The sequence below is a fragment of the Coregonus lavaretus genome, assembly GCF_964263955.1.
Source record: "Coregonus lavaretus genome assembly, chromosome: 15".
NCBI lineage: Eukaryota > Metazoa > Chordata > Actinopteri > Salmoniformes > Salmonidae > Coregonus > Coregonus lavaretus.
The window spans coordinates 23043142-23067974 of NC_140002.1; the positions used below are offsets into that span (position 1 = coordinate 23043142).

A 24833-nucleotide genomic window follows, 5' to 3' on the forward strand; every position below is an offset into this window, starting at 1 on the left:
ATGTCGGAGTCTAACCTATAGCCTACCATATTTAGGAATTTAGAGACCTAGAGTCGATGTCTGCGCCCCAGCGGAAATCAAATTAGCAAAATAAATTTTAAAAACGTAAAAATCTGTCAGTTTAAGCTAGAGATATGTTTTTTTGCATTGGATGCGTCTCAATCCACCGCATCTGCCAATGTCACACTTCCGCATCTGCAGTGAAAGGGGACAGAGCTAGAGCAGTGTTTTTCAGACCATGAGACAAACCCCCAAAATCTGTCTTCTCACAAAATTGTCTGTAGAGTCCAAACAGTTTGGGCTACACACTAATATGAGACTCTCACAAACACGTACATGTCAGTTGTTTTGCTCTAGGACGCCCACAGCCCTCACAAGACTCGTCTGAAGGTCCCCCGGTACCAGTTGAAAAAGTTAATGGCAGTACAGTATATATGGAGACTGTTTAATGTAAAAAATAAGGGGTTAAATAAAAAACTAAAAAACTAACAACACATTGTTTTTTACTAATGTTTCCTGATCTTTCTTATATCTCTTAGATATAGGACAGACACTTCAGAACAAACTTCCTTTAGATTTTTTTGGGGGACTATCTGTTGTTCCATGTAGTGAATCTGTTATTCAATGCGTTTGTATGGGCTAATAGCAGTAAAAATCAAATAATTTGTATATATATATTTTTTGATACTTCAAGGCGTCTTAAAATTCTAAATCAAATAGCTAAATGATCCTTGTAGCTTAGTAGAACCCCCCCCCCCCTCCTCCCCCTGCTTATACAGTGCTGTGCTGTGCTTCTCCGCCAATATAGTCTAGTCTACAGGCTATTTAATTGAGACCACACATACATGCACACTTGATCTCGCACGCCCAACAAAAGAGAAGAAATGTAGGCCACTGAAAGTACAGTCAATCAGCAAGAATTAGGCTATTAGAGTTTGTAAATATTGCAACAGAGGTGCTTTTAATACAATAGATAACAAATAGCCTACAAAACAAAGACAAACGTTTTGAAATAATCTGTCATATATTTGATAGGACCGGACAATTTGCAGGCAGACACAAATAAATGTGTTATCAATATTTATTTCCAGTCAATGTCGGAGCCAAAACTATAGCCTACCATATTTTGGAAGTACATTTTCATGGAAAGACAACTGTGCGTGCTTCTCCACCCATGCATATAGCCTACACTACAGACTATTTAATTGAGACCACGAATAGGCGCATTTGATTTTGCACGCCGCCCAACACAAGAAAGGAGAGGTAGGCTACTGAACTTTAAGAAAAATTATCCTATGACAGTTTGTGAATAGTGCGCCAAAGAGGTGTTTTTAATACAATAGATAACACATACAAAACAGAAAGAAAACTGTTCGGAATAATCTGCAGGACCCAAAAATATTTTCATCCCAAAATTGTCTGTCTGACCACCCGCTCCCGCCCGCAGCACGCTGCAATGCTCTCTGTCGGGGCTGCAGGATGCCTGTGGGAATGCATCTCTCTACACTTAAAGGACCAGTGCAGTCAAAAAACTTGATCTTCCTGTGTTTTATACTGTGTATATTTCCACACTATGAGGTTGGAATAATACTGTGAAATTGTGAAAATGATGATTATGCCCTTTTAGTATAAGAGCTGTTTGAAAAGACCGCCTGAAATTTCAGCCTGTTTTGGTGGGATGGAGTTTTGGCCTGCCTGCTGACATCACCAGGCGGTAAATTAGTTAATAGACCAATAAGAAAAAGAGTTCCAAACCTCTCTGCCAACAGCTAGTTTTCAGTTTTCCCCTCCCCACTAAGACCATTCCAGACAGTCCTAGCAAAATTATTGCTTGAGAAATTGCTCTTTGCTAAGAAGCTATTTTTGTTTGCTTTTGACAATTTTAATTGAAAACAATCACAGTAAGGTACTAAAATGTTACCCAGAAATGATTTGATATTGCGATAAAAACAGCTGCATTGGACCTTTAAGTCCTGACTCCTGAACCCCACCTTGTCCAGAGTCAGCATGTAGAAGTTACAGATGTCGTTATCCTGGGCGTGTTTGATCCTGGCCCGACACTCCTCCTCATCGATCACCTCTCCTACGTACTCATTCACAAACTCCCCCTGAGAACACACAACCATGACAGTCAGAAGGAGAGATACAGTGGAACACTCATTCTAATACTAATCATCAGGGGTGAAAGTAAGGTGGTACGGTCCGGTACGGCGTCCCCGGCAAAATAAATAGTGGGGGTACGCTGTAACGGTAAAATGTGAGCCTATCACAATTAATACAACAGTCCCAGAAAACGATAGGCTATTACAACATGATTTAACATTACTGTATGTCAGCCGCATGACAAATTCGCGAATTGACTGTATATGCTCCAAATTGCGTTGTGGTTCGAGGAGAACACTTACATTTTGTCACACCCTGGTGCTGGGACTCATTATTGTTTATCCAGGGTGTGTGCAGTCTATGTGTTTATGTTCTAGGTTGGGTGTCTAGGTTGTTGTTTTTCTAGGTTTGTTCAATGACTCCCAATCGGAGGTAACGAGTGTCAGCTGTTCGGCTCGTTATCTCTGATTGGGAGCCATATTTATTCTGTATGTTTTCCTGTGGGGTTTGTGGGTTTTTGTTTCTTGGTTACATGTTCCGTATGTCAGTGATTTGTAACTTGAGAACTTCACGTATCGTCTTTTGTTTTGTTTTCGTGAGTACGTTTATTAATAAATTATGTTCACTCGCAACGCTGCGCTTTGGTCCGCTTCCTCATTGGTAGACGATCGTGACAGAAAAACCCACCACAAGAGGACCAAGCGGCGTAACAAGCGGCAACAGGACCTACCTACGCAGGATTTATGGGAGCCTCCTAAGGACTTTTGGACATGGGAGGAGATACGGGCTGGAAAGGGTCCTTGGGCACAACCAGAGGAGTACCACCGCCCTCGTGAAGAGCTGGAGGCAGCTGCAGCCGAGAGGAGGTGGTATGAGGAGGCAGCGCGGAGTCGAGGCTGGAAGCCCGTGGTTACTCCCCAAAAATTTCTTGGGGGGGGGCTAAAAGGGAGTGTGGCGAAGGCAGGTAGGAGACCTGCGCCTACTCCCTGGACTGACCGTGGAGAGCGGGAGTACGGGCAGACACCATGTTACGCAGTAGAGCGCATGGTGTCTCCTGTACGCAGGCATAGCCCGGTGCGGTACATTCCAGCTCCTCGTATCGGCCGGGCTAGATTGAGTGTTGAGCCGGATGTCATGAGGCCGGCCCCACGCAGCAGGCCACCAATGCGTCTCCTCGGGCCGGCTTACATGGCACCAGCCCTACGTATGGTTTCCCCGGTTCGCCCACATAGCCCGGTGCGGGTTATTCCTCCTTCCCGTACTGGTCGGGCGACGGGGAGCATACAACCAGGTAGGGTTGGGCAGGCTCAGTGCTCAAGGGAGCCAGTACGCCTGCACGGTCCGGTATTTCCGGCGCCACCTCCCCGCTCCAGCCCAGTACCACCAGTGCCTACACCACGCACCGAGCCTCCTGTGTGTTCCCAGAGTCCTGTGCGTCCTGTTGCTGCTCCCCGCACTAGCCCTGAGATGCGTGTCCTCAGCCCGGGACCACCAGTTCCGGCACCACGCACTAGGACTTATGTGCGTCCCCAGGGTCCTGCATGCCCTGTTGCTGCTCCCCGCACTAGCCCTGAGATGCGTGTCCTCAGCCCGGGACCACCAGTTCCGGCACCACGCACTAGGACTTATGTGCGTCCCCAGGGTCCTGCATGCCCTGTTGCTTCTCCCCGCACTAGCCCTGAGATGCGTATCCTCAGCCCGGTACCTCCTGTTCCGGCACCACGCACCAGGCCTACGATGCGCCTCAGACGGCCAGAGTCTGCCGTCTGCCCAACGGGGCCTGAACTGTCCGTCTGCCCAACGCCGTCTAAGCCGCCCGTCTGCCATGAGCCTACAGAGCCGTCCGCCAGACCGGAGCCGCTAGAGCTCTCCGCCAGACAGGAGCAGCCAGAGCCTTCCGCCAGACAGGATCAGCCAGAGCCTTCCGCCAGACAGGATCCGCCAGAGCCGTCCAGCCGGGATCCGCCAGAGCCGTCCAGCCGGGATCCGCCAGAGCCGTCCAGCCGGGATCCGCCAGAGCCGTCCAGCCGGGATCCGCCAGAGCCGTCCAGCCGGGATCCGCCAGAGCCGACCAGCCAGGATTCGCCATTCAGCCTGGTACTGCCCCTTAGTCCGGTACTGCCCCTTAGTCCGGTACTGCCCCTTAGTCAGGTGCTGCCCCTTAAACCGGTGGGGGTCATTTGGAGGAGGCTACATAAGCGGGAAGTGACTATGGTGGGGTGGTGGTCTAGGCCGGAGCCAGAACCGCCACCGAGGAGGTATGCCCGCCCAGCCCTCCCCTGTTTGGGGGTTTTGAGGCGCGGTCGCAGTCCGCGCCTTTAGGGGGGGGTACTGTCACACCCTGGTGCTGGGACTCATTATTGTTTATCCAGGGTGTGTGCAGTCTATGTGTTTATGTTCTAGGTTGGGTGTCTAGGTTGTTGTTTTTCTAGGTTTGTTCAATGACTCCCAATCGGAGGTAACGAGTGTCAGCTGTTCGGCTCGTTATCTCTGATTGGGAGCCATATTTATTCTGTATGTTTTCCTGTGGGGTTTGTGGGTTTTTGTTTCTTGGTTACATGTTCCGTATGTCAGTGATTTGTAACTTGAGAACTTCACGTATCGTCTTTTGTTTTGTTTTCGTGAGTACGTTTATTAATAAATTATGTTCACTCGCAACGCTGCGCTTTGGTCCGCTTCCTCATTGGTAGACGATCGTGACACATTTAGTCAAGGCAGAGATGAGTGGCCGAGATGCGGAGATGAGTGGCCGAGACCGAGGCGAGCGTGGACTACAGTGGATGCATCAATTCAGGCTACAAGCGTAGGCCTAATGACAATCGCAGAATGTCATTACAATACATGTACTGTAGGTGTTTTGTAACTGATGTCTCTTTCCATTCATCAAATTGCAGGTGCACAGTGCACTGTTGGGGTTTGGATGCTGAAATTATTTGGTGAGTGGACAAATGTTTCAAGTTTCAATGTGCGTGGGTAGCCTACAGGAGTGCCTTTGTTAAGTGACTGTTTGACAATCAGCTGAAAAAATCATGATTGGTTGTGTTTATGCCACATTAAAAGGCTAGGGGAAGCTAAGTTTCCCTAAAGTAAATTTTATTAAATTGACATTATATAGCCTAATTAGCTTACTCCTGTCTATACAGAAATAAATAAAATCATTCAACATAGGCTACTACACCAGAAAGCATGATTTGGCCACAGATGACCATTAGCTTAAATGTTTTAAATCACATAGTCTACAGTCGGAAGGGCCCGCAATTTGGGCAGCGCGCACTGCAAATACCAAATAGATTGTTGAGTTGCGAATGTCAGTGAAAGTCAGAGAGACCCAGCCAGGCATATCGCAATATTTAAAAATACAATCGCGGAAAAGCTGTTTGGAAAGCAAATGGCTATTGCTGTAAAGAGATGACAATGAAAAGACTCCAATCTGTCTTTATCAAAATTCTTAACTTAATTGATCGAACAGTAGCCTATCTTATTGGCACCGGCGGAGAACATCAGCCATATCCCCGGTGAGTGTGCATATTCACTGTCTTTATCATTGGGTCAGTGCTACTTTTGTTTGTTTTTGGACAATCATTTCCTCCTCCAGGTTAGATGGATGTCATAGTGTATTTGTGTCTCCCCTTTTCGTAGGCCGATTAAATGGATCAGACAACATCGTTTTTATTGATCTGTTTGTCAGTGTCAGCAGTGTACGCTACCCTGTCATTTTTGTAGTATACTTGGGTGTCCTGTACCGGTAAGAAATGAAATCTACTTTCAACCCTGCTAATCATTCTACTACTCAAAGATTGAACTCTTGGATTTGACTCTTGGATTCATCTGAGAACTCTCTTGGGCCTAACTGACTTTTGAAAGGGTAATTTACATGTAAAGATCATAGACAGACTTGTGCAAATCAATATTTCAAAGCCATGATGGCTATTGATAAGAGGGCTTCGTCTCTTTATAGTTTCATGATTAGATTAACATAGCACTGATTACCATTTCAAAAGTCATTATACTTGATCTTTACATGGCGATGATTCCTTTAACAGCCAAAATATTGTGTAAATTTTTTAGAAAAAAAGTCTGCTGGGACTGAAATCTGTCTGGATTGAAGAGGAATCAAACAAAGTCCCCTTTCAATTCCATAGCTTTTTGAAAATATAGTTTTAGCCCCAGGGGATACAGTTTCATGGCGGCACATTGATCTCTACTTAATTTACTCTATAGTTGACATGTTTTACCTTCTTGATGTCGTGGGCACAGCGAAGGCCCCAGCCTCGTGCCAGCGTCCTGAAGATCTCCACCTGGCTGTACTGGCGCTTGGTGAAGGCCTGGTTAAGGCAGCTCTCCCCCGCTGGGCACACTTGGGGGTGGCACTCGTACATCAGCATGCGGTTGATACACTCAGAGTCAATGCCACACGGGTTCTCGTCCGATGCCTTGCAGTTACAGCGCGGGATCTCTGATAGGTCGGCCGTGATGAACTGCACCTTCCCGATTGGCCTATTCACCTGAGGGTTAGAAGAGTGATGTCAGAGGAATTAAGATGTCAAGGGGATGTTCTAATACTTCTACAGCTCAAAACTTTAACTTAATGTATACATTTTATGTGGCAAGAGGTGTGGCAGTTGCAGGACCTTGATGTGTCTGTATGGAGGGGGTTTCTTGTCATTCCTCCTGTCCTCCTGAAGCTGTCTCAGTTCTTTCTCTGCCTGCAGTTCCAGAAACCTATTAGCAGCTTCCTCCAAAGCTGGGGAAAGATTAACATTAAGTCAACAACAACCTTTTAAATTATATTTTGTGGAAAGTAACTATTTTTACGGGGGAACAAATAGTTACTTTGGAGGCGACTACAACTATTTGAATACAGATCCCAAAAAAGTACTACTTTTAAACTATCTGAATACAGATCTTTGAAAGCAACTACTTAAAAAATATATTTTAATACAGATCTCAGGAAGTGATCACTTTTCTGAAACTATTGGATTGGCCGCCTTCAAATAATGGCAGGGCTGTATCGGGAAGTGCATGTTGAAGATAGAATGAATAGAGCACACACAATCTCCTATACTATTCCCAATCTGTCTGACGGTCATATTTGATCTACACAATACATTTCTATCTGAACATTTTGTAAATGTCCATTTTCCTGAATGTCCATTGCCCCAGGTGTAAATAATCAAGTCAAACCAATTAACCAATTATATTTTGTACAGATAAGTATGAATAAGTCGTGACGCTCAACTAGTCGTGACGCTCAACATGCCACTGAAAAGGTCGAAAGCTGCAATTCATTTTATGATACCTGAAAATACTGCAGAGGTAGGCATATGAGGGTAAGTGTTCTTGTTTCAAACACACACTACACCATCTTTAAAGGAATAGTTTACTCAGAATCAGGGGCGCAACTTTGGTTTTAGAAGTTGGGGGGACATAATAATAATAATAATATATATATTTATTTTGTTGTCAGATAAACACTCCAAACTGCCTACCCGACCGATCAGAGGTGTCCACATGGTCCTAAAGCACACCGTTGCCTCGTTTTGTATCACATTCCAATGATAAAACTGGGGGGGACAAAAATGCAATTTCAGAATGTGGGGGGGGACATATTCCCCCGGTCCCCAGTGAAAGTTGCGCCCCTGCTCAAAATACAAACTAACATGATTTTCAAACCTTGGCTGTAGTTGATTCAAGAAGGCATTTTTAGCCATATTTTGTTACACTTAATATTAAACTGTTATTGTGCCTGTGTAATAACACTGTAATTACCTTTGGAGCGACATTTTATTAGCATGTTGTTACACAATACTTTGGTAATTGCATTTTAATTCCTCTTGTAACTGCTGTACACAAGAGAAATAGTGGCTGCTCCTTATCCCACTTATGTCATAACTCCATTATTATGAAATCTGTATTTATTTTACCAAGTAAGTTGACTGAGAACACATTCTCATTTACAGCAACAACCTGGGGAATAGTTACAGCGGAGAAGAGATTAATGAGCCAATTGGAAGCTGGGGATGATTAGGTGTCCATGATTGGGAATTTAGCCAGGACACCAGGGTTAACATCCCTACTCTTATGATAAGTGCCATGGGATCTTTAGTGACCACAGAGAGTCAGGACACCCGTTTAACGTCCCATCCGAAAGACGGCACCCCACACAGGGCAATGTCTCCAATCACAGCCTTGGGGCATTGGGATCTTTTTTTTTTAGACTAGAGGAAAGAGTGCCTCCTGCTGGCCCTCCAACACCACTTCCAGCAGCATTTGGTCTCCCATCCAGGGACAGACCAGGACCGACCCTACTTTGCTTCAGTGGCAAGCCAGCAGTGGGATGCAGGGTGGTATGCTGCTGGCATAAAGCAATTTCCAAAGTCCCATGTAACACCAATGTTGCTATTGTAATAATCACAAAGTTACTACACTGTATAAGAACTTGATGCCAAGTGTTACTGTATTACCTTAAGTCTCACTCATTATGAAAATAGATTTGTTAGTCATTTTGAAGCTGCAAAAGTGGTCTATTCTAATGTTGAGGTGATTCCATGTTCTAATTCTAGGCTATAGGCTATATTAAGATTCATGTCCAAGAGCCCTTTTGCTTACGATACAATTTCTACCGATCTTTGTGAAAGTTATGATTATTTTTATAGGTGCATTTTCGTGGAACAGTTTCATTTCAATAGTAACATATTTGTTTCTCAAAATCATTGTCACGTGGTTAATCAAACAAATTTGAATTAAAATTAAGTTAAAATTAAACTAAGGCGAGAGCCCCAGCTTCTGCCATATGGACACATTGATACATTGTGATCCACTGGCGGCTAAAGAAATGAGCGCATAGAACTCAGAGAGCCTTAAGGCCAACGCAGCAGTAGGCCTATAACTTCCATCATCAACTAAGTAAAATACAAAGGCCTAAAGCCGACAAATAAAAACAGTAGAAAATATCCTGATGAAAATTATTTATATTTCAATCACATTCATCTCTCTACTCTGCCTGTCTGCCTCCCTTTCTATCTGTCTTGACTTTTTTGTTGTTGCCTGTTTTGCATGTTATTTTGGCATTAACACTGTACGTGTCACATATCAGTTTGCAAACAATGAAAAAATATGATAATAATTTAGTTAATAAAGCCCCATACAAACATGGTCTCTTTTTTGCTTTCTTGAGTAAGGCAGCTCCTAAATGCAGGTGTTTCAGCCTAGCTCAGTGCTTTCTGTGGTGGTGGAGCAGCCAGTGGAAAATACGGAGCGGAAAATACGGAGCGTAGGGGTTGGTAATGTTCTCTAGTTGCGCCATGATTGGCTCAGTGTTCTGTCACACATGGGGACACTACGCCTTGCTTGACGATATTTCACTATTTGTCTTTCAGATAAATGAAGAATTCCAGAGGCTCACCACAAAGCATCTTGAGCCAAGGTTTATGGCCATGTTTGACCAGGACACCCCTAAGCTGCTGTCCTTATTCCATTCCAAGGGAGGAGCACTTGGACACAGATTGCGGGTTGTGCTGGATGTCCTCCTCCAGGTAAAGTATTCTCAGGAAAATTCACTGTTTTATATTTAGCTGGCTGATGTTCGGTGCTGCAATTTAAGCCACAGGCCCTGCTCTGCTACCCAAGCATTGTATGCTTTTTAGTAATATAGGATACTTGGATCGGTGAATGCATAGATTTCACTCTTTCACATGCACAGATTCAATCCAATGAGAACAGTGATTTTATTGTAAATCAGGGTCATGATGTGAGTTCAGTGAGGAATTTTTGTTCAGCGTTACTGAGCAATTAGCAATTAATGGTATGTGGTTTGTGTTGAATACCTCGTTTCAGAACCTATTGACAAGAGAAGTGGTTTTATGTTGCTTGATTGACTACCTGGCTGAAGATGGAGGTGACCTCATTAAAGACTACCATGTGGGGGCAATAAAGTATTTTCTGACCTGAATATTCTATCACCTGTGTGTGTGAGAGAGAGAGAAATAGAGAGAATGTTAACTGCATTCTGATAAAAAATAAGAGCATCTCGTAATCCAGCTTGATTTAAATTTCCATGTAAAATTGTTCCCAACATTGAAAGAATGTCTGTATTTTTGGGAATTGTTTTTTTACAGGAAGCTGAAGGGGGTGATGTCCTGCTGGACCTTGCACAACATGTCATGAAAATCTATGTAATCCAGAAGGAGGGTGCCATGGCGAGTAATGGTCCAGAGGAGATAGGCATCGTCCTAGAGGGTGTCTTAAGTGATCACCGGTCGGGGCAGTGTCGCAAAGGCTTGGTGCCATTCTTCTTTGGCATGACATATGCTCTGAATCTCAGCTACCCCAAAAAGCTGAATTACACGTTTGAGACATTCCAGAAACTGTTTGTGGAGCTGGACTGCTCAAAGCTCACAGTCAAGATGACAGCCCTCAAGAACAAATTACTGTCTTAAGCAGAATGACAGCCCAGAGGACAATTGTCATAGACTGAATGTCAGGGTTACTTTGTAACACATTCGTAGTTAAACGCTGAGGAGCCTCTGGAACGTTTCTCTCCCTTAATTTCTTCTGGTAGCAGGTCAGGAACGGTGTCCTCTACCACAGGCCTGCTTCTGTGCCTGTGGCACAGAATCTGTGCTGGGACCAGCCTCTGCCTACCGGGGGATGGTCACTGAGAGGCGGGACAGGAGCACATTGCGGTCTGGGACCCCGTCTCCGATCGGCCCGCTGCAATGATCTAGGCTAAATAAGTTAGAGGTTAAGGAAGACACTTTTATTCTTCAAGGTGTGATTTAAAGGTTCACTGCCACGGTATTTAAGTTGTGTTTTGTATACAAAGATACAAAATAGGTGTTTTTAATTAAGGATATCATTGTAAAATGTCATGTCAATTTTGTTCCCATACGGTTTATGTTTGAAATACTGACATTTGAATCAGTTTTACAATTTTTAGGTTTCATCAAGGTAACAACATTTTACCACAGGTATTTTAAAAATTCTACCAGGGTCTGTCTGCACAGTATGGTTGTTATTACCTCACAATGCTACCTGCATAACTGATAGTCTACCTGCAAAACCTTGTAGTTTATTTTGAACAGATTTCTATTGGGAACTTTTATGGGAACTTTTGAAAAAAGCTTCTAAACTAGACAATTTATGGTTTAAAAAAAATATTACAAAGGTAATATAGGTGGCATCCATCGGCAGTGTTTGTGAACAGAGAAATGTTATAGGAAGAAACTAGTAAAGGTGTTTAGATTAAATAATTATTGGGGTTGTCATCTCTCTTTTTTTTTGGTGAAAAATATCCCACAGTGCAAACACAAGCTATTTGCGCCTCCATGAGCCCCCATTTTTGTAGTTATCCATGCAGTTGAAGCTCCATTCTATCTCTTCTAAGTAGATGGTTCTGCCCACAGATATCCTATACTAGCTAGTGTTCTAGTTCCTAATTCTAGGGTTTTGCCTACCTGCAGCAATCAGGACGTACCTGCAATGTTGATTGCAATTCTGTAATTTGTCAACTAATAATTTGAGAATCATTGCTGCTGCTTTTGAACTGTTTAATAAGAGCTGTTTTGTAAACCGTTGATGTTTAAATAAATGGTTTTCCTGGTGTCCTGATACCTTTTCTCTTAAGTGATCTGATCGAGTAAATCCAAAGTAAATATGTGAACCTTTCTGAGTTGGTCTAAATTAATATATAATGTAACAATGAGTATATAATAGAATTAATCATTCAGTTAAAATAACACAATTTCATGGATCTATTTGAGTTCAATCAACTTAAAATAATCATTTTATTTCTAGTATCTTTACTAAATGTATTTGAACACATCTAAACAACTTACTCAAGCTTATCTACTCATAGAAACAAGCGAAAATATCTACTCAATAATATTACATGTCATTTTGTTGCCTATAATATTTTGAGTAGATTCAACAAATAATTTTTTACAGTGTAGCAAGCTAGCAGTCATCATCATGAATCAAGTCGACAATCTACTGGAAAATCCTTTTAAATCCTTGTCATATGAAGAGAAATAATGAAGAGAAATTATAGATAAAACGTATCGGTGCTCATCGGCCATTGGACATTACACAACAAGTTGGAAAACGCAAATTCAATAATGAGTGGTTTGGAAGGAATCAGTGGCTAACTGCAAGCATTGCAAAGCAATCACTAGCCTGCTATTCAGTGGAGTGGGTGTGTGTTCCCAAGTCTGGGTTTAAGGGTCTCTTTTCCAAGCTTAAAAGGATAAACATTCAACATTGGCCATGCTGTCAATCCAGCATGACTTCTGCCACGCTCAAAACAACTGGAAACCTGGAACTGGGAAATCTCATACTTCAGTGAGTTCAAGACAACTGGGAACTCGGATAAAACTAGCTCCGACTGGGAAAATCCGGAAAATAGTTTTAAACGGTCATCCAACTCCGGAATTCCAAGTCGGGATTCCACCTTCCTATTCAAGTGAGCACAGCACAACAAGGTGAGTCCAAAAATTTATTGTAAATATTGTATGCTGCTGCATAAATGACGTAACATGCCAGGGAGCTATGTATTTACATTTTTACATTTTAGTCATTTAGCAGACGCTCTTATCCAGAGCGACTTACAGTTAGTGAGTGCATACATATTTTTTATTTGTTATACTGGAATCGAACCCACAACCCTGGCGTTGCAAATGCCATGCTCTACCAACTGAGCTACATCCCTGCCGGCCATTCCCTCCCCTACCCTGGAAGACTTGTGCGCCGCCCCATGGGTCTCCCGGTCGCGGCCGGCTACGACAGAGCCTGGATTCGAACCAGGATCTCTAGTGGCACAGCTAGCACTGCGATGCAGTGCCTTAGACCACTGCGCTAAGAAAGTAATACTAAGTGTATGTTGTGTAGTAAGCTGTTAGTAGCCCATGTGCCTCACCCTAATAATTTGGTCCCTTTTCCTCTCATCATTTAGCCTACTGTTCTGACTTGGTGGTGCACATGTAGCCTATAGCCTGTTTTAGAGAAATGTCATCATTAAATATTGTAAGAGCTTTCATTGTCTGCTTATATGCCCCCTTTATTTATCCTATGGTTCTGACTTGGTGTACAGGGAGAATACTGTAGGAATGGCCCATGTTCTGAATTCTGTTGCTGTACATTACAAAAGTGCTGAACAAATGGTTATATTGACTACGTCCGTCCTAGCTCGCTCATTAATGTCTTAATTGAAATTACAGATTGCCTCTTATATGCTCGTTGCCCCCTTATGCCATAGTTTGTTAGTAGAAACCACATTTGTTTAAGCTAGTTAGCCATATCAGCTATGTTCTTTTAAAAGGCAATTAATGAGGCTGAATGAACTGTTTCGCTGCCAGACAAGGCTCCGCTGATAGCCATGTGTAGCAGTGGTAAGGTATTGGGACTGCTGTTGGGACTCTGCTGTTGGGACAGCTTTATGTAGGCCCTAACAGTTTATGGGCACCGTTTGTCACCTCTATATTCCAATTAATGTATTGTTTAGTGTTGTGTTGTGTTGTGTTGTGTTGTGTAGTGGCTTTTCTGGCATGCATCTAAACATGATTGTTTTTGTTTGTCCCACCAAGATTGACATGCTAAAATCGCCACTGCTTGACTTGAGCTATTGCTAGCAAACTTGCAACATTGTATCAACTAGCCTATTCCGGGCCGCAGAGTTTCCCGCGCCAGTGAGCTCAGGACAGACAGCAGATTTTTTATGACATTTCCACTGGATATATGGGATCATCAGATCATGATATTTTGCTCTTTCACACCGAGGCTTGGTGATTATCGAGGCCAGGAGTGTTGGAAAGATTTTTCAAATACTGAGGAACTATCATTTGCAATGGATGTTAAAAAAACAGACTTCGTTTACAATGTATGAGTTGAAGAAATAATTACTGAGAAGCTCTAACTTATTAGTGGTGAACGTGGTGAGTTAAGACAATCAGAAATCAGACATTGCTAAATGGGCACTTTCCTACATTTGCATGCAACAGGCCAGGTAGGCCTACTTCTATGCGTGCTCAGGCATGCGCGCTCCCTCAACGTTATCAGGACAGAGAAACCAGACACATGCTCATTGCTCACGGAGGACTCCAAACAAAACACAATGAAAAGATTGACAAAACTTGTAATGGTTATGAAATAAACCAAAACTTGTTTCTCACAAGTGTAGCAGGTTGTGACCTCTGCAAACAACGTTTCCACTCCGAGAATGAGAATGGTAAATGACTGTAATTAATACATGCATTAACAGAAATGTATATAACCAAATGACGAGGGATTAACGGAACATTTACTAGGCCTACTGGTAACATATATAATGGGGAATTGATCAACAATAAACCATCAACCATCAATTTACACAATGAAACAATAAATGGGCAATAATTGGCGTGAGACAACGCATTCTGGAGAGCTGAGTGCATGCATTCTGGAGAGAAACACGCCATATCTTTGCCACATACCCTTCCCCTTCTTCTTGTTGCAACATTTAAAATTATACTCAAGACAAATTATCCTCACACATATGTCATGACTCTCCTGACAGTGGATTAAAGGACCCATTAGCTAGGCAAATGTTTGAAGATAGCCAAACCCCCTCTCTCCCACAGAAGAGGGGAAGGGGGGCTGTGCTGGTCTTGACACCTTTACACTGGGTCGTAAATTTAAGCAGGAGAGAAACTTTCTCTCTCTGCCTTTCAGTATCCACCAAAGGAATGCCTTTGTCTAGAGAGAGTGTGGCCCACCTAAAAACTCTAACGTCAAAAGATTGGACATTGGAACGTTATTTCTGACATCCAAATGTTTGGAATGGTCAGTGGGGATCTAAAGAATACTCATGTCATATTGTTTAATATTTTGTGATGTCATTAAGGACGGTATCAAGAAATAAATGTAACTCGGAAAGTGTACATATTCTACTTGTCAAGTTTACATCTAAATGTTGTATAAAATATATGATTAAGTATGAGAGTATTTTGGTTAAGTTAGCAATGTGATTTTAGCCTTCTAATTAGATAATTGTTTTCTCATTAGAACTTTTTCCCAGTCAGTAACCACGCCCAAGTGAGCACAGACATTGTGTCGGCATGATGGAACGCCCCCATTTTACCCGAGTATAAAAGCCTTGGTAACGAAATGTACCTAGGACCAGAAAACGTGAGAGTGCGACTGCACATTTAGAATGGTTAGAACTTTGAATCAGAGACCAGGAAGTGTGGAGCTGTGGCTACACGGCTTAAAATGGTTAGACCAGAAAGACCAGCCGACGTACAGCACGAGCTGGACATGGCAAATAGTTGAACCTCTACAGACCAGAAAACGTGAGATTGTAGTCCACACGTTTGAAATGGTGAGAAACTCTGAAACTCTCAATCTCTACACAAGAAGAAGAAACTCACTAGACCGTAGCATTACCAGTCTGCAGCTGGCATGTAAAGTAGTCTAGAACTTTCACTAAAGACACGTGTTGGGAAGGACAATCCCATCTTAGACAACTGTTGGTACATCTGAAGTATCTATCTAACAAACACTCCATTCGAAAACAAGCCGAGTCTCACCGAAGTGGGATAGGACACTCAAACCCTTTTTGAGAAAGTGGTTCAACAGAGAGATGACGATCAAGGACAACTACGCGTAAATATATATTGCATTTCTAATCCGAATGAGCGGTGGTTAGGATACTAAGAATTAATATTTCTGATTTATCAATAAGGTTAGGGTTCTTGCAGATATCAAGGAGTATGCGACGTTCAGAATGAGACTGATGAGGTAATGATTAATAAGTGACTGTTATCGAGATATATATCTATAAATCTTCCAAGAGTTTAATTCAGGAGATGGTAACTCGTTAAACAACTTTTCCCGTGGTGGCCCAAATTCCTAATGAGTTAATTGTTACATGATTCATTTAACCAAGTAACAATTATACATAGTTAATTGATTTGATAAATAAGTCATCACATTAATGCAAGTCACGTCACGACACATAGTTGAGATGCTTTTCAGTGACAGCTGCAACTCAATCAGCTAGACATATTGACATGGGCGCTGCCCAAATTGCGGGATTCCCAATTAGGCATAGGCCTACAAACTTGTGATTTGAAACAATCCACAGCTATTTAAAAAATAAAAAGCTAATGATCCTATGTGGCTAAGTCATACTCTCTGGTGAAGTATTTTGAATGTTTTTATTTAGACAGGAGTAATTATATAATTTTGCAAAACATAAATGTACTTTAGGGAAAGCCAGCGTCCTAACAGTGCACTGTGCACCTCCCAGTTTTCCTTTCCAGGCTGAAACCTGAGATGTGATGTGAAGATGGCGAAGTAGTGCAGTTCTGTTTTTGTCGTGTGTCTGTAAATAGCCTGTAAATACCCTGTTTTTTTGTATTTTTCGTACATATTTCCCTATCAGACTTTTCATCCTTCTACAAAATATACTTTCCTGCAACCCGCCTCACTCAATGTGGAACGGATTCTATTATTGACTTACCTTTTATCTAGAATCTCCAGTTGAAACTAGCTAGCCAGCTAGCCAGCTAACTAGCTACCTGCTATTAGCCACAGTTAGCGGTATTTCACCCAGAACATTGGATTTTTTTCTGCGGGATTAATTAAATCACTGGATATTAATCACTGGATATTCGGCCAGTCTGCACAGCGCGTTATCGACCCAGAACATATCAGTTTTTCTGCCGGAATCACTGAATCACTGGACCTTTAACTCCGGATTCATCGCTACCAGCTAGCTTCAACTAAATGGACGCTGTGGTCTGGCTAATCATCCTGAGCTAGGCCCATCTCCCGGCTATCTACCTCTCTGTCAACCGGACGGGACCACCTAGTGTTGACACGGAGCCCCGCCGATCCAACACGACTGGTTTGCCGACGAAATAGTCTGATGTGGTTTCAACAGGCTTCCCGTTGCGACGACCACGAAGATCCATCTGCCAGCCCCGGCCCGCTAGCACACGCAAACTACAACTGTGCTCCCTGCTAGCTGTGCTGAAGCACCAATTTGAACTGCTCTCGGACTCACATATTGCTGTTCACTGGACCTTATGATCACTCAGCTGCACAGCTGATGCCTGCTGGACTGTTCCTTTACACGGTACCCTGTCCTGTTTATTCTGTTTAGTCTTAGCCCAAACGTTATCGCTATTTCCAGTTGTGTCTTAGCTCTCTCTAATAACACCTGTGACTGCTTTATGCCTCTCTCCCATGTCAATTATGCCTTGCCTATTGCTGTTTGGGTTAGTTCTTATTATACAATTTCACTGTAGAACCCCTAGTCCCTCTCAAACTGCCTCATATAGTTCCTTTGTTCCACCCCCCATACACGCCGAGACCGGCTCAATCGGTGCCTCCAATGACGCTATCTCTTTCATTGTTACCCAACGCTTAGGGTTACCTGAACTGTACTCATATCCTTCCATATCCTTTTCTGTACATAATGCCCTGAATCTTTTCTACAACGTCCGGAAATCTGCCCCCTTTATTCTATGTACCCAACGCACTAGAAGACCAGTTCTTAAAGCCTTTAGTCGTATCCTTATTCTAGTCCTCCTCTGTTCCTCTGGTGATGTAGAGGCTAACCCAGGCCATGCAGCCCCCAGTATCACTCCTACTCCCCAGGAGCTATCATTTGTTGACTTCTGTAACCGTAAAAGTCTTGGTTTTCTGCACATAAATATCAGAAGCCGCTTTCCTAAGTTTGAGTTATTCACTGCGTTAGCACACTTCGCCAACCCTGATGTTCTAGCAGTGTCTGAATCCTGGCTTAGGAAGGCCACCAAAAATTCTGAAATTTCCATCCCCAACTATAACATTTTCCGTCTAGATAGAACTGCCAAAGGGGGTGGAGTTGCAATCTACTGTAGAGATAGCCTGCAGAGCTCCATCATACTATCCAGGTCTGTGCCCAAACAGTTTGAGCTTCTACTTCTAAAAATCCACCTTTCCAGAAATAAATCTCTCACTGTTGCCGCTTGCTACAGACCCCCCTCAGCCCCCAGCTGTGCCCTGGACACCATATGTGTTCGTACTGCTTGGTGACCTAAATTGGGATATGCTTAACACCCCGGCCATCCTACAATCTAAACTAGATGCCCTCAATCTCACACAAATTATCAACGAACCTACCAGGTACAACCCTAAATCCGTAAACATGGGTACCCTCATAGATATCATCCTGACTAACTTACCCTCTAAATACACCTCCGCTGTCTTCAACCAGGATCTCAGCGATCACTGCCTTATTGCCTGCGTCCGTAACGGGTCCGCGGTCAAATGACCACCCCTCATCACTGTCAAACGCTCCCAAAAACACTTCAGCGAGCAGGCCTTCCTAATTGACCTGGCCCAGGTATCCTGGATGGATATAGATCTCATTCCGTCAGTAGAGGATGCCTGGTTGTTCTTTAAAAGTAATTTCCTCTCAATCTTAAATAGACATGCCCCATTCAAAAAATACAGAACTAAGAACAGATATAGCCCCTGGTTCTCCTCAGACTTGACTGCCCTTGACCAGCACAAAAACATCCTGTGGCGTACTGCATTAGCATCAAATAGCCCCCGCGATATGCAACTTTTCAGGGAAGTTAGGAACCAATATACACAAACAGTTAGGAAAGCAAAGGCTAACTTTTTCAAACAGAAATTTGCATCCTGTAGCACTAACTCCAAAAAGTTTTGGGACACTGTAAAGTCCATGGAAAATAAGAGCACTTCCTCCCAGCTGCCCACTGCACTGAGGCTAGGAAACACTATCACCACCGATAAATCTACAATAATCGAGAATTTCAACAAGCATTTTGCTACGGCTGGCCATGCTTTCCACCTGGCTACCACTACCCCGGCCACCAGCTCTGCACCCTCCGCTGCAACTTGCCCATGCCCCCCCGCTTCTCCTTCACACAAATCCAGACAGCTGATGTTCTAAAAGAGCTGCAAAATCTGGACCCCTACAAATCATCTGGGCTAGACAATCTGGACCCTTTCTTTCTAAAACTAGCCGCCGAAATTGTCGCAACCCCTATTACTAGCCTGTTCAACCTCTCTTTCGTAACGTCTGAGATCCCCAGAGATTGGAAAGCTGCCGCGGTCATCCCCCTCTTCAAAGGGGGTGACACTCTAGATCCAAACTGTTACAGACCCATATCCATCCTGCCCTGCCTTTCAAAAGTTTTTGAAAGCCAAGTCAACAAACAGATCACCGACCATTTCGAATCCCACCGTACCTTCTCCGCTATGCAATCCGGTTTCCGAGCTGGTCATGGGTGCACTTCAGCCACGCTCAAGGTCCTAAACGATATTATAACCGCGATCGATAATAGACAGTACTGTGCAGCCGTTTTCATTGACCTGGCCAAGGCTTTCGACTCTGTCAACCACCGCATTCTTATTGGCAGACTAAATAGCCTTGGTTTCTCAAATGACTGCCTCGCCTGGTTCACCAACTACTTCTCAGATAGAGTTCAATGTGTCAAATCGGAGGGCCTGTTGTCTGGACCTATGGCAGTCTCTATGGGGGTGCCACAGGGTTCAATTCTTGGGCCGACTCTTTTCTCTGTGTATATCAATGACGTCGCTCTTGCTGCTGGTGACTCTCAGATCCACCTCTACGCAGACGACACCATTTTGTATACATCTGGCCCTTCATTGGACACTGTGTTAACAAACCTCCAAACGAGCTTCAATTCCATACAACACTCCTTCAGTAGCCTCCAACTGCTCTTAAACACTAGTAAAACTAAATGCATGCTCTTCAACCGAACGCTGCTTGCACCCGCCCACCCGACTAGAATCACTACTCTCGACGGGTCTGACCTAGAGTATGTGGACAACTACAAATATCTAGGTGTCTGGTTAGACTGTAAACTCTCCTTCCAGACTCACATTAAGAATCTCCAATCCAAAGTTAAATCTAGAATCGGTTTCCTATTTCGCAACAAAGCCTCCTTCACTCATGCTGCCAAACATGCCCTCGTAAAACTGACTATCCTACCGATCCTTGACTTCGGCGATGTCATTTACAAAATAGCCTCCAACACTCTACTCAGCAAATTGGATGTAGTCTATCACAGTGCCATCCGTTTTGTCTCCAAAGCCCCATATAATACCCACCACTGTGACCTGTACGCTCTTGTTGGCTGGTCCTCACTACATATTCGTCGCCAAACCCACTGGCTCCAGGCCATCTATAAATCACTGCTAGGCAAATCCCCGCCTTATCTTAGCTCATTGGTCACCATAGCAACACCCACCCGTAGTCTGCGCTCCAGCGGGTATATCTCACTGGTCATCCCCAAAGCCAACACCTCCTTTGGCCGCAATTCCTTCCAGTTCTCTGCTGCCAATGACTGGAACAAATTGCAAAAATCTCTGAAGCTGGAGACACTTATCTCCCTCACTAACTTTAAGCATCAGTTGTCAGAGCACCTTACCGATCACTGCACCTGTACACAGCCCATCTGAAATTAGCCCGCCCAACTACCTCATCCCTATATTGTTATTTATTTTGCTCATTTGTACCCCAGTATCTCTATTTGCACATCATCTCTTGCACATCTATCATTCCAGTGTTAATACTAATTGTAATTATTTTGCACTATAGCCTATTTTATTGCCTTACCTCCATAACTTGCTAAATTTGCACACACTGTATATTATATGTATTTCTGTTGTATTTTTGACTTTGTTTTGTTTTACCCCATATGTAACTCTGTGTTGTTGTTTTTATCGCACTGCTTTGCTTTATCTTGGCCAGGTCGCAGTTGTAAATGAGAACTTGTTCTCAACTGGTTTACCTGGTTAAATAAAGGTGAAATAAAAAAAATAAAAAAAATAAAATGTGTATATAATGACGAGATGCTCATGTCTCCGCCTTAACAATGAGAGTCGTTGTCCCAAAGGTGGGAAGGCAGACGACAAGCTTAGGTCTGCATATTATGCCCATAGAAACGCATTGGGCTTATTCTGGACAGATTTTGGCAAGAGTGAGCCCTCTCACTTCGCCTCTTCCTCTCTGCTGAAACTTTCTCACCGGAGAAAGCATCCGAGTGAGCGAAACAGCGCCCCTCTGTCTTACTATATGTGTCTAATCCAGTCTGGACAGAAATAGTATGACAAGCCATACTCTTTTGGTCCAGACAGCATCAGATATGTATGGTCTACACATAGTGAGAAAGAGGCCGTGTCTTGCTAGAATTGACAGTTCATGACGCTTTTGTATTCTGATAATGGAGTTCTGATCATGGAATTCCGAACACGTAATGCGTTTACATTTACATTTAAATGTGTCCACCATGTCCACATTGTGTCCATTCCCGTGCTATATTCAAATGCCAGTATGCATTCTACAAACAGTGGAATAGGCAAAACAACAGCTGATGGCAGTATCTAACTACTGTAGCTAAGTAGCCAGCTAAGCTCTGTAGCTAGCCAGCAAGCTAGCTAGTAACGCTAGAGGGATTGCAAACGAGTTAGCATAACTCTTGCCAAACAAAAAAAAAACGTTTTTCTAAATATTAGCTAGCTGGCTAGCATTTATGAGGCCAGCAAACACGTTCCCCCCACCCTAGGAATGTATTTCCTCCAACATTATAATGAAAAGGTGCCTCTCGGTCCCAAAACACACGTTTTCTGGAGACTTGTGGGAGGAGTGCTGTATGCGCTTTCGGTAGCCTGACTGCATCCAGACTGAGGAGAAATCCCTGACCACCTCCAGAAGTGGTCAGGCAGATCTGAACACAATCAGACCACAAAGCAACTTTTGTGCGTCTAGACCCGTCTTTTCAATGCGAGCTTCGTATTCTGATAGCAGAAGTCGCATGTAAGTGTCAAGTGTAGACACGACCAGAGAGCGTTGTTTCGCTCACTCGGATGCTTTATCTGAGATTGATGCGTCTTTCTGTTGGTGTGCGTCGTGGTCAAATAAATGATCAATATTTCAATATTTTATTTGGACGGGCAAGGAGGTACGGTAGGGCGGGCCAGGCCCCCTAAGGCCCTCCCATAATGCCGTCCCTGCATGGCTCCCAACGTTTTTATACTTATTCTCGGTAATACCAATTACCCCACGAAGACATTCTTTAATAACCTTTTACTGCAGTGGGCTAAATCAGAGTCACACAGTGTTTCTTGGTAATCTTAAACAAATCTACTTTGAAACAAAAGTATACAACAAACACACATGGTTATGGTCTTAAAAAAAAGAAGACACCTGCACCATGTCAGATATAGAGTATAATTTTGGGTTTGCATCCCAATATTACATTTTATATAGATCACAGAAGACTGAAATATAACAAAACTGTTTAACATAGAAACAGCTTTTTTTAAACTTTTTTAAAAATGTTGATTAATTCTGAAATTCTGAAATATATTAATAACATTCCACCCATGAGGCTACTAGGTCATTTGACTGCAGGAAAGGGCTACAAAAGCATACTCGGTCATAACAGACTTCATATGGGCAAATAAAACTCATAAAATAAAAAGGAAAGTATTACATCTTCCTAAGTCTGAGGGTGGTTTTAACCTTCCAGACTTGGAATTGTATCAACTCGCCACCAAAGGCTTTTACTTGCGACATATAGTTAAATGCACTAAAGAGGAACAATGGGTACATAATGAAGATGCGCATACTCATCCCTCCGAATATTTTTATGTGTCTATTTTCAAAGGATAAAGCTAAGAACATTAACAACTTCATAGTTAAGAACATTATAACAACATGGAAGAAAATGAAACGTATTCTACAAGAACCAATATCACTCCCTAAAAACACAACCCTATGGAACAATCCTTGGATAGCTTTCCAGAATTCATCGATAAATTGGTCCACATGGAAAACTAAAGGCATAAAAAACGTAAATGACTTGATAATAGGAAATACATGTATTTCCATGACAGCTTTAAAAAGCAATTTTGGATTGACCAATGTAGATATTATCAAGTACATCCAACTTAAAAGTTTTATATCACGAAATTTCAATTTGAAATCTTTTGGACATCAGAACAATCGTGATGGAATCCTATTTGAGTCAGAAAAGGATATTCACATGATAGGTAAACTATACAAAGAGCTCTCCAAGGATGTCAGGGACAAGATTGTAGACCTATACAAGGCTGGATGGGCTACAAGACCCTCGCCAAGCAGCTTGGTGAGAAGGTGACAACAGTTGGTGCGATTATTCGCAAATGGAAGAAACACAAAAGAACTGTCAATCTCCCTCGGCCTGGGGCTCCATGCAAGATCTCACCTCTTGGAGTTGCAATGATCATGAGGACGGTGAGGAATCAGCCAAGAACTACACAGGAGGATCTTGTCAATGATCTCAAGGCAGCTGGGACCATAGTCACCAAGAAAACAATTAGTAACACACTACGCCGTGAAGGACTGAAATCCTGCAGCGCCAGCAAGGTCCCCCTGCTCAAGAAAGCACATATACAGGGCCGTCTGAAGTTTGCCAATGAACATCTGAATGATTCAGAGGAGAACTGGGTGAAAGTGTTGTGGTCAGATGAGACCAAAATGGAGCTCTTTGGCATCAACTCAACTCGCCGTGTTTGGAGGAGGAGGAATGCTGCCTATGACCCCAAGAACACCATCCCCACCGTCAAACATGGAGGTGGAAACACTATGCTTTGGGGGTGTTTTTCTGCTAAGGGGACAGGACAACTTCACCCATTCATGTACCGTGAAATCTTGGGTTTCCCTCAGCCAGGGCATTGAAAATGGGTTGTGGATGGGTATTCCAGCATGACAATGACCCAAAATACACGGCCAAGGCAACAAAGGAGTGGCTCAAGAAGAAGCACATTAAGGTCCTGGAGTGGCCTAGCCAGTCTCCAGACCTTAATCCCAGAGAAAATCTGTTGAGGGAGCTGAAGGTTCGAGTTGCCAAACGTCAGCCTTGAAACCTTAATGACTTGGAGAAGATCTGCAAAGAGGAGTGGAACAAAATCCCTCCTGAGATGTGTGCAAACCTGGTGGCCAACTACAAGAAACGTCTGACCTCTGTGATTGCCAACAAGGGTTTTGCCGCCATGTACTAAGTCATGTTTTGCAGAGGGGTCAAATACTTATTTCCCTCATTAAAATACAAATAAATGTATAACATTTTTGACATGCGTTTTTTCTGGATTTTGTTGTTGTTATTCTGTCTCTCACTGTTCAAATAAACCTACCATTAAAATTATAGACTGATCATGTCTTTGTCAGTGGGCAAACGTACAAAATATAATATAATACATACTTTTTTCCCTCACTGTATGTATATACTGTATTCTATTCTATAATATTCTACTGTATCTTAGTCCATGCCGCTCTGTTATTGCTTGTCCATATATGTATATATTCTTAAATTCCATTCCTTACTAGATTTGTGTGTATTGGGTATATGTTGTGAAATTGTTAAATATTACTTGTTAGATATTACTGCACTGTCGGAGCTAGAAGCACAAGCATTTCGCTACACCCGCAATAACATCTGCTAAACACGTTTATGTGACAAATACAATTTGATTTGATTTGATTTGGTTGGACAATACTTTTCTCGTCAATCATTTTCAAAAAACGTATACTTAAAAACTGGAAATTAACACAATGGAAAGGTCAAATGCTTTTTATCTAAAAATTTAAATTGCATGGGCGAGGGAGAGAAACAAAATGGTGCACTTTAAGGCCATGTGGCATAGAGTGATTGGGGCGCTGGAGATGTGTG

At 43.0% G+C, this 24833-nt stretch overlaps 1 protein-coding gene across 1 annotated transcript in view; it reads right to left on the minus strand.

Moving 5' to 3' along the window:
- The window catches only part of LOC311142714 (histone-lysine N-methyltransferase, H3 lysine-36 specific-like), a 46490-nt gene that overhangs the window by 7342 nt on the left and 14315 nt on the right, over positions 1 to 24833 (minus strand). The window contains exons 17-19 of the mRNA XM_084178373.1: positions 6735 to 6847; positions 6339 to 6608; positions 1992 to 2108 (exon numbers count right to left, since the gene is read on the minus strand). Of these exons, the coding sequence (XP_084034499.1) occupies positions 1992 to 2108; positions 6339 to 6608; positions 6735 to 6847 (500 nt within the window). The remainder of the gene's footprint in view (positions 1 to 1991; positions 2109 to 6338; positions 6609 to 6734; positions 6848 to 24833) is intronic.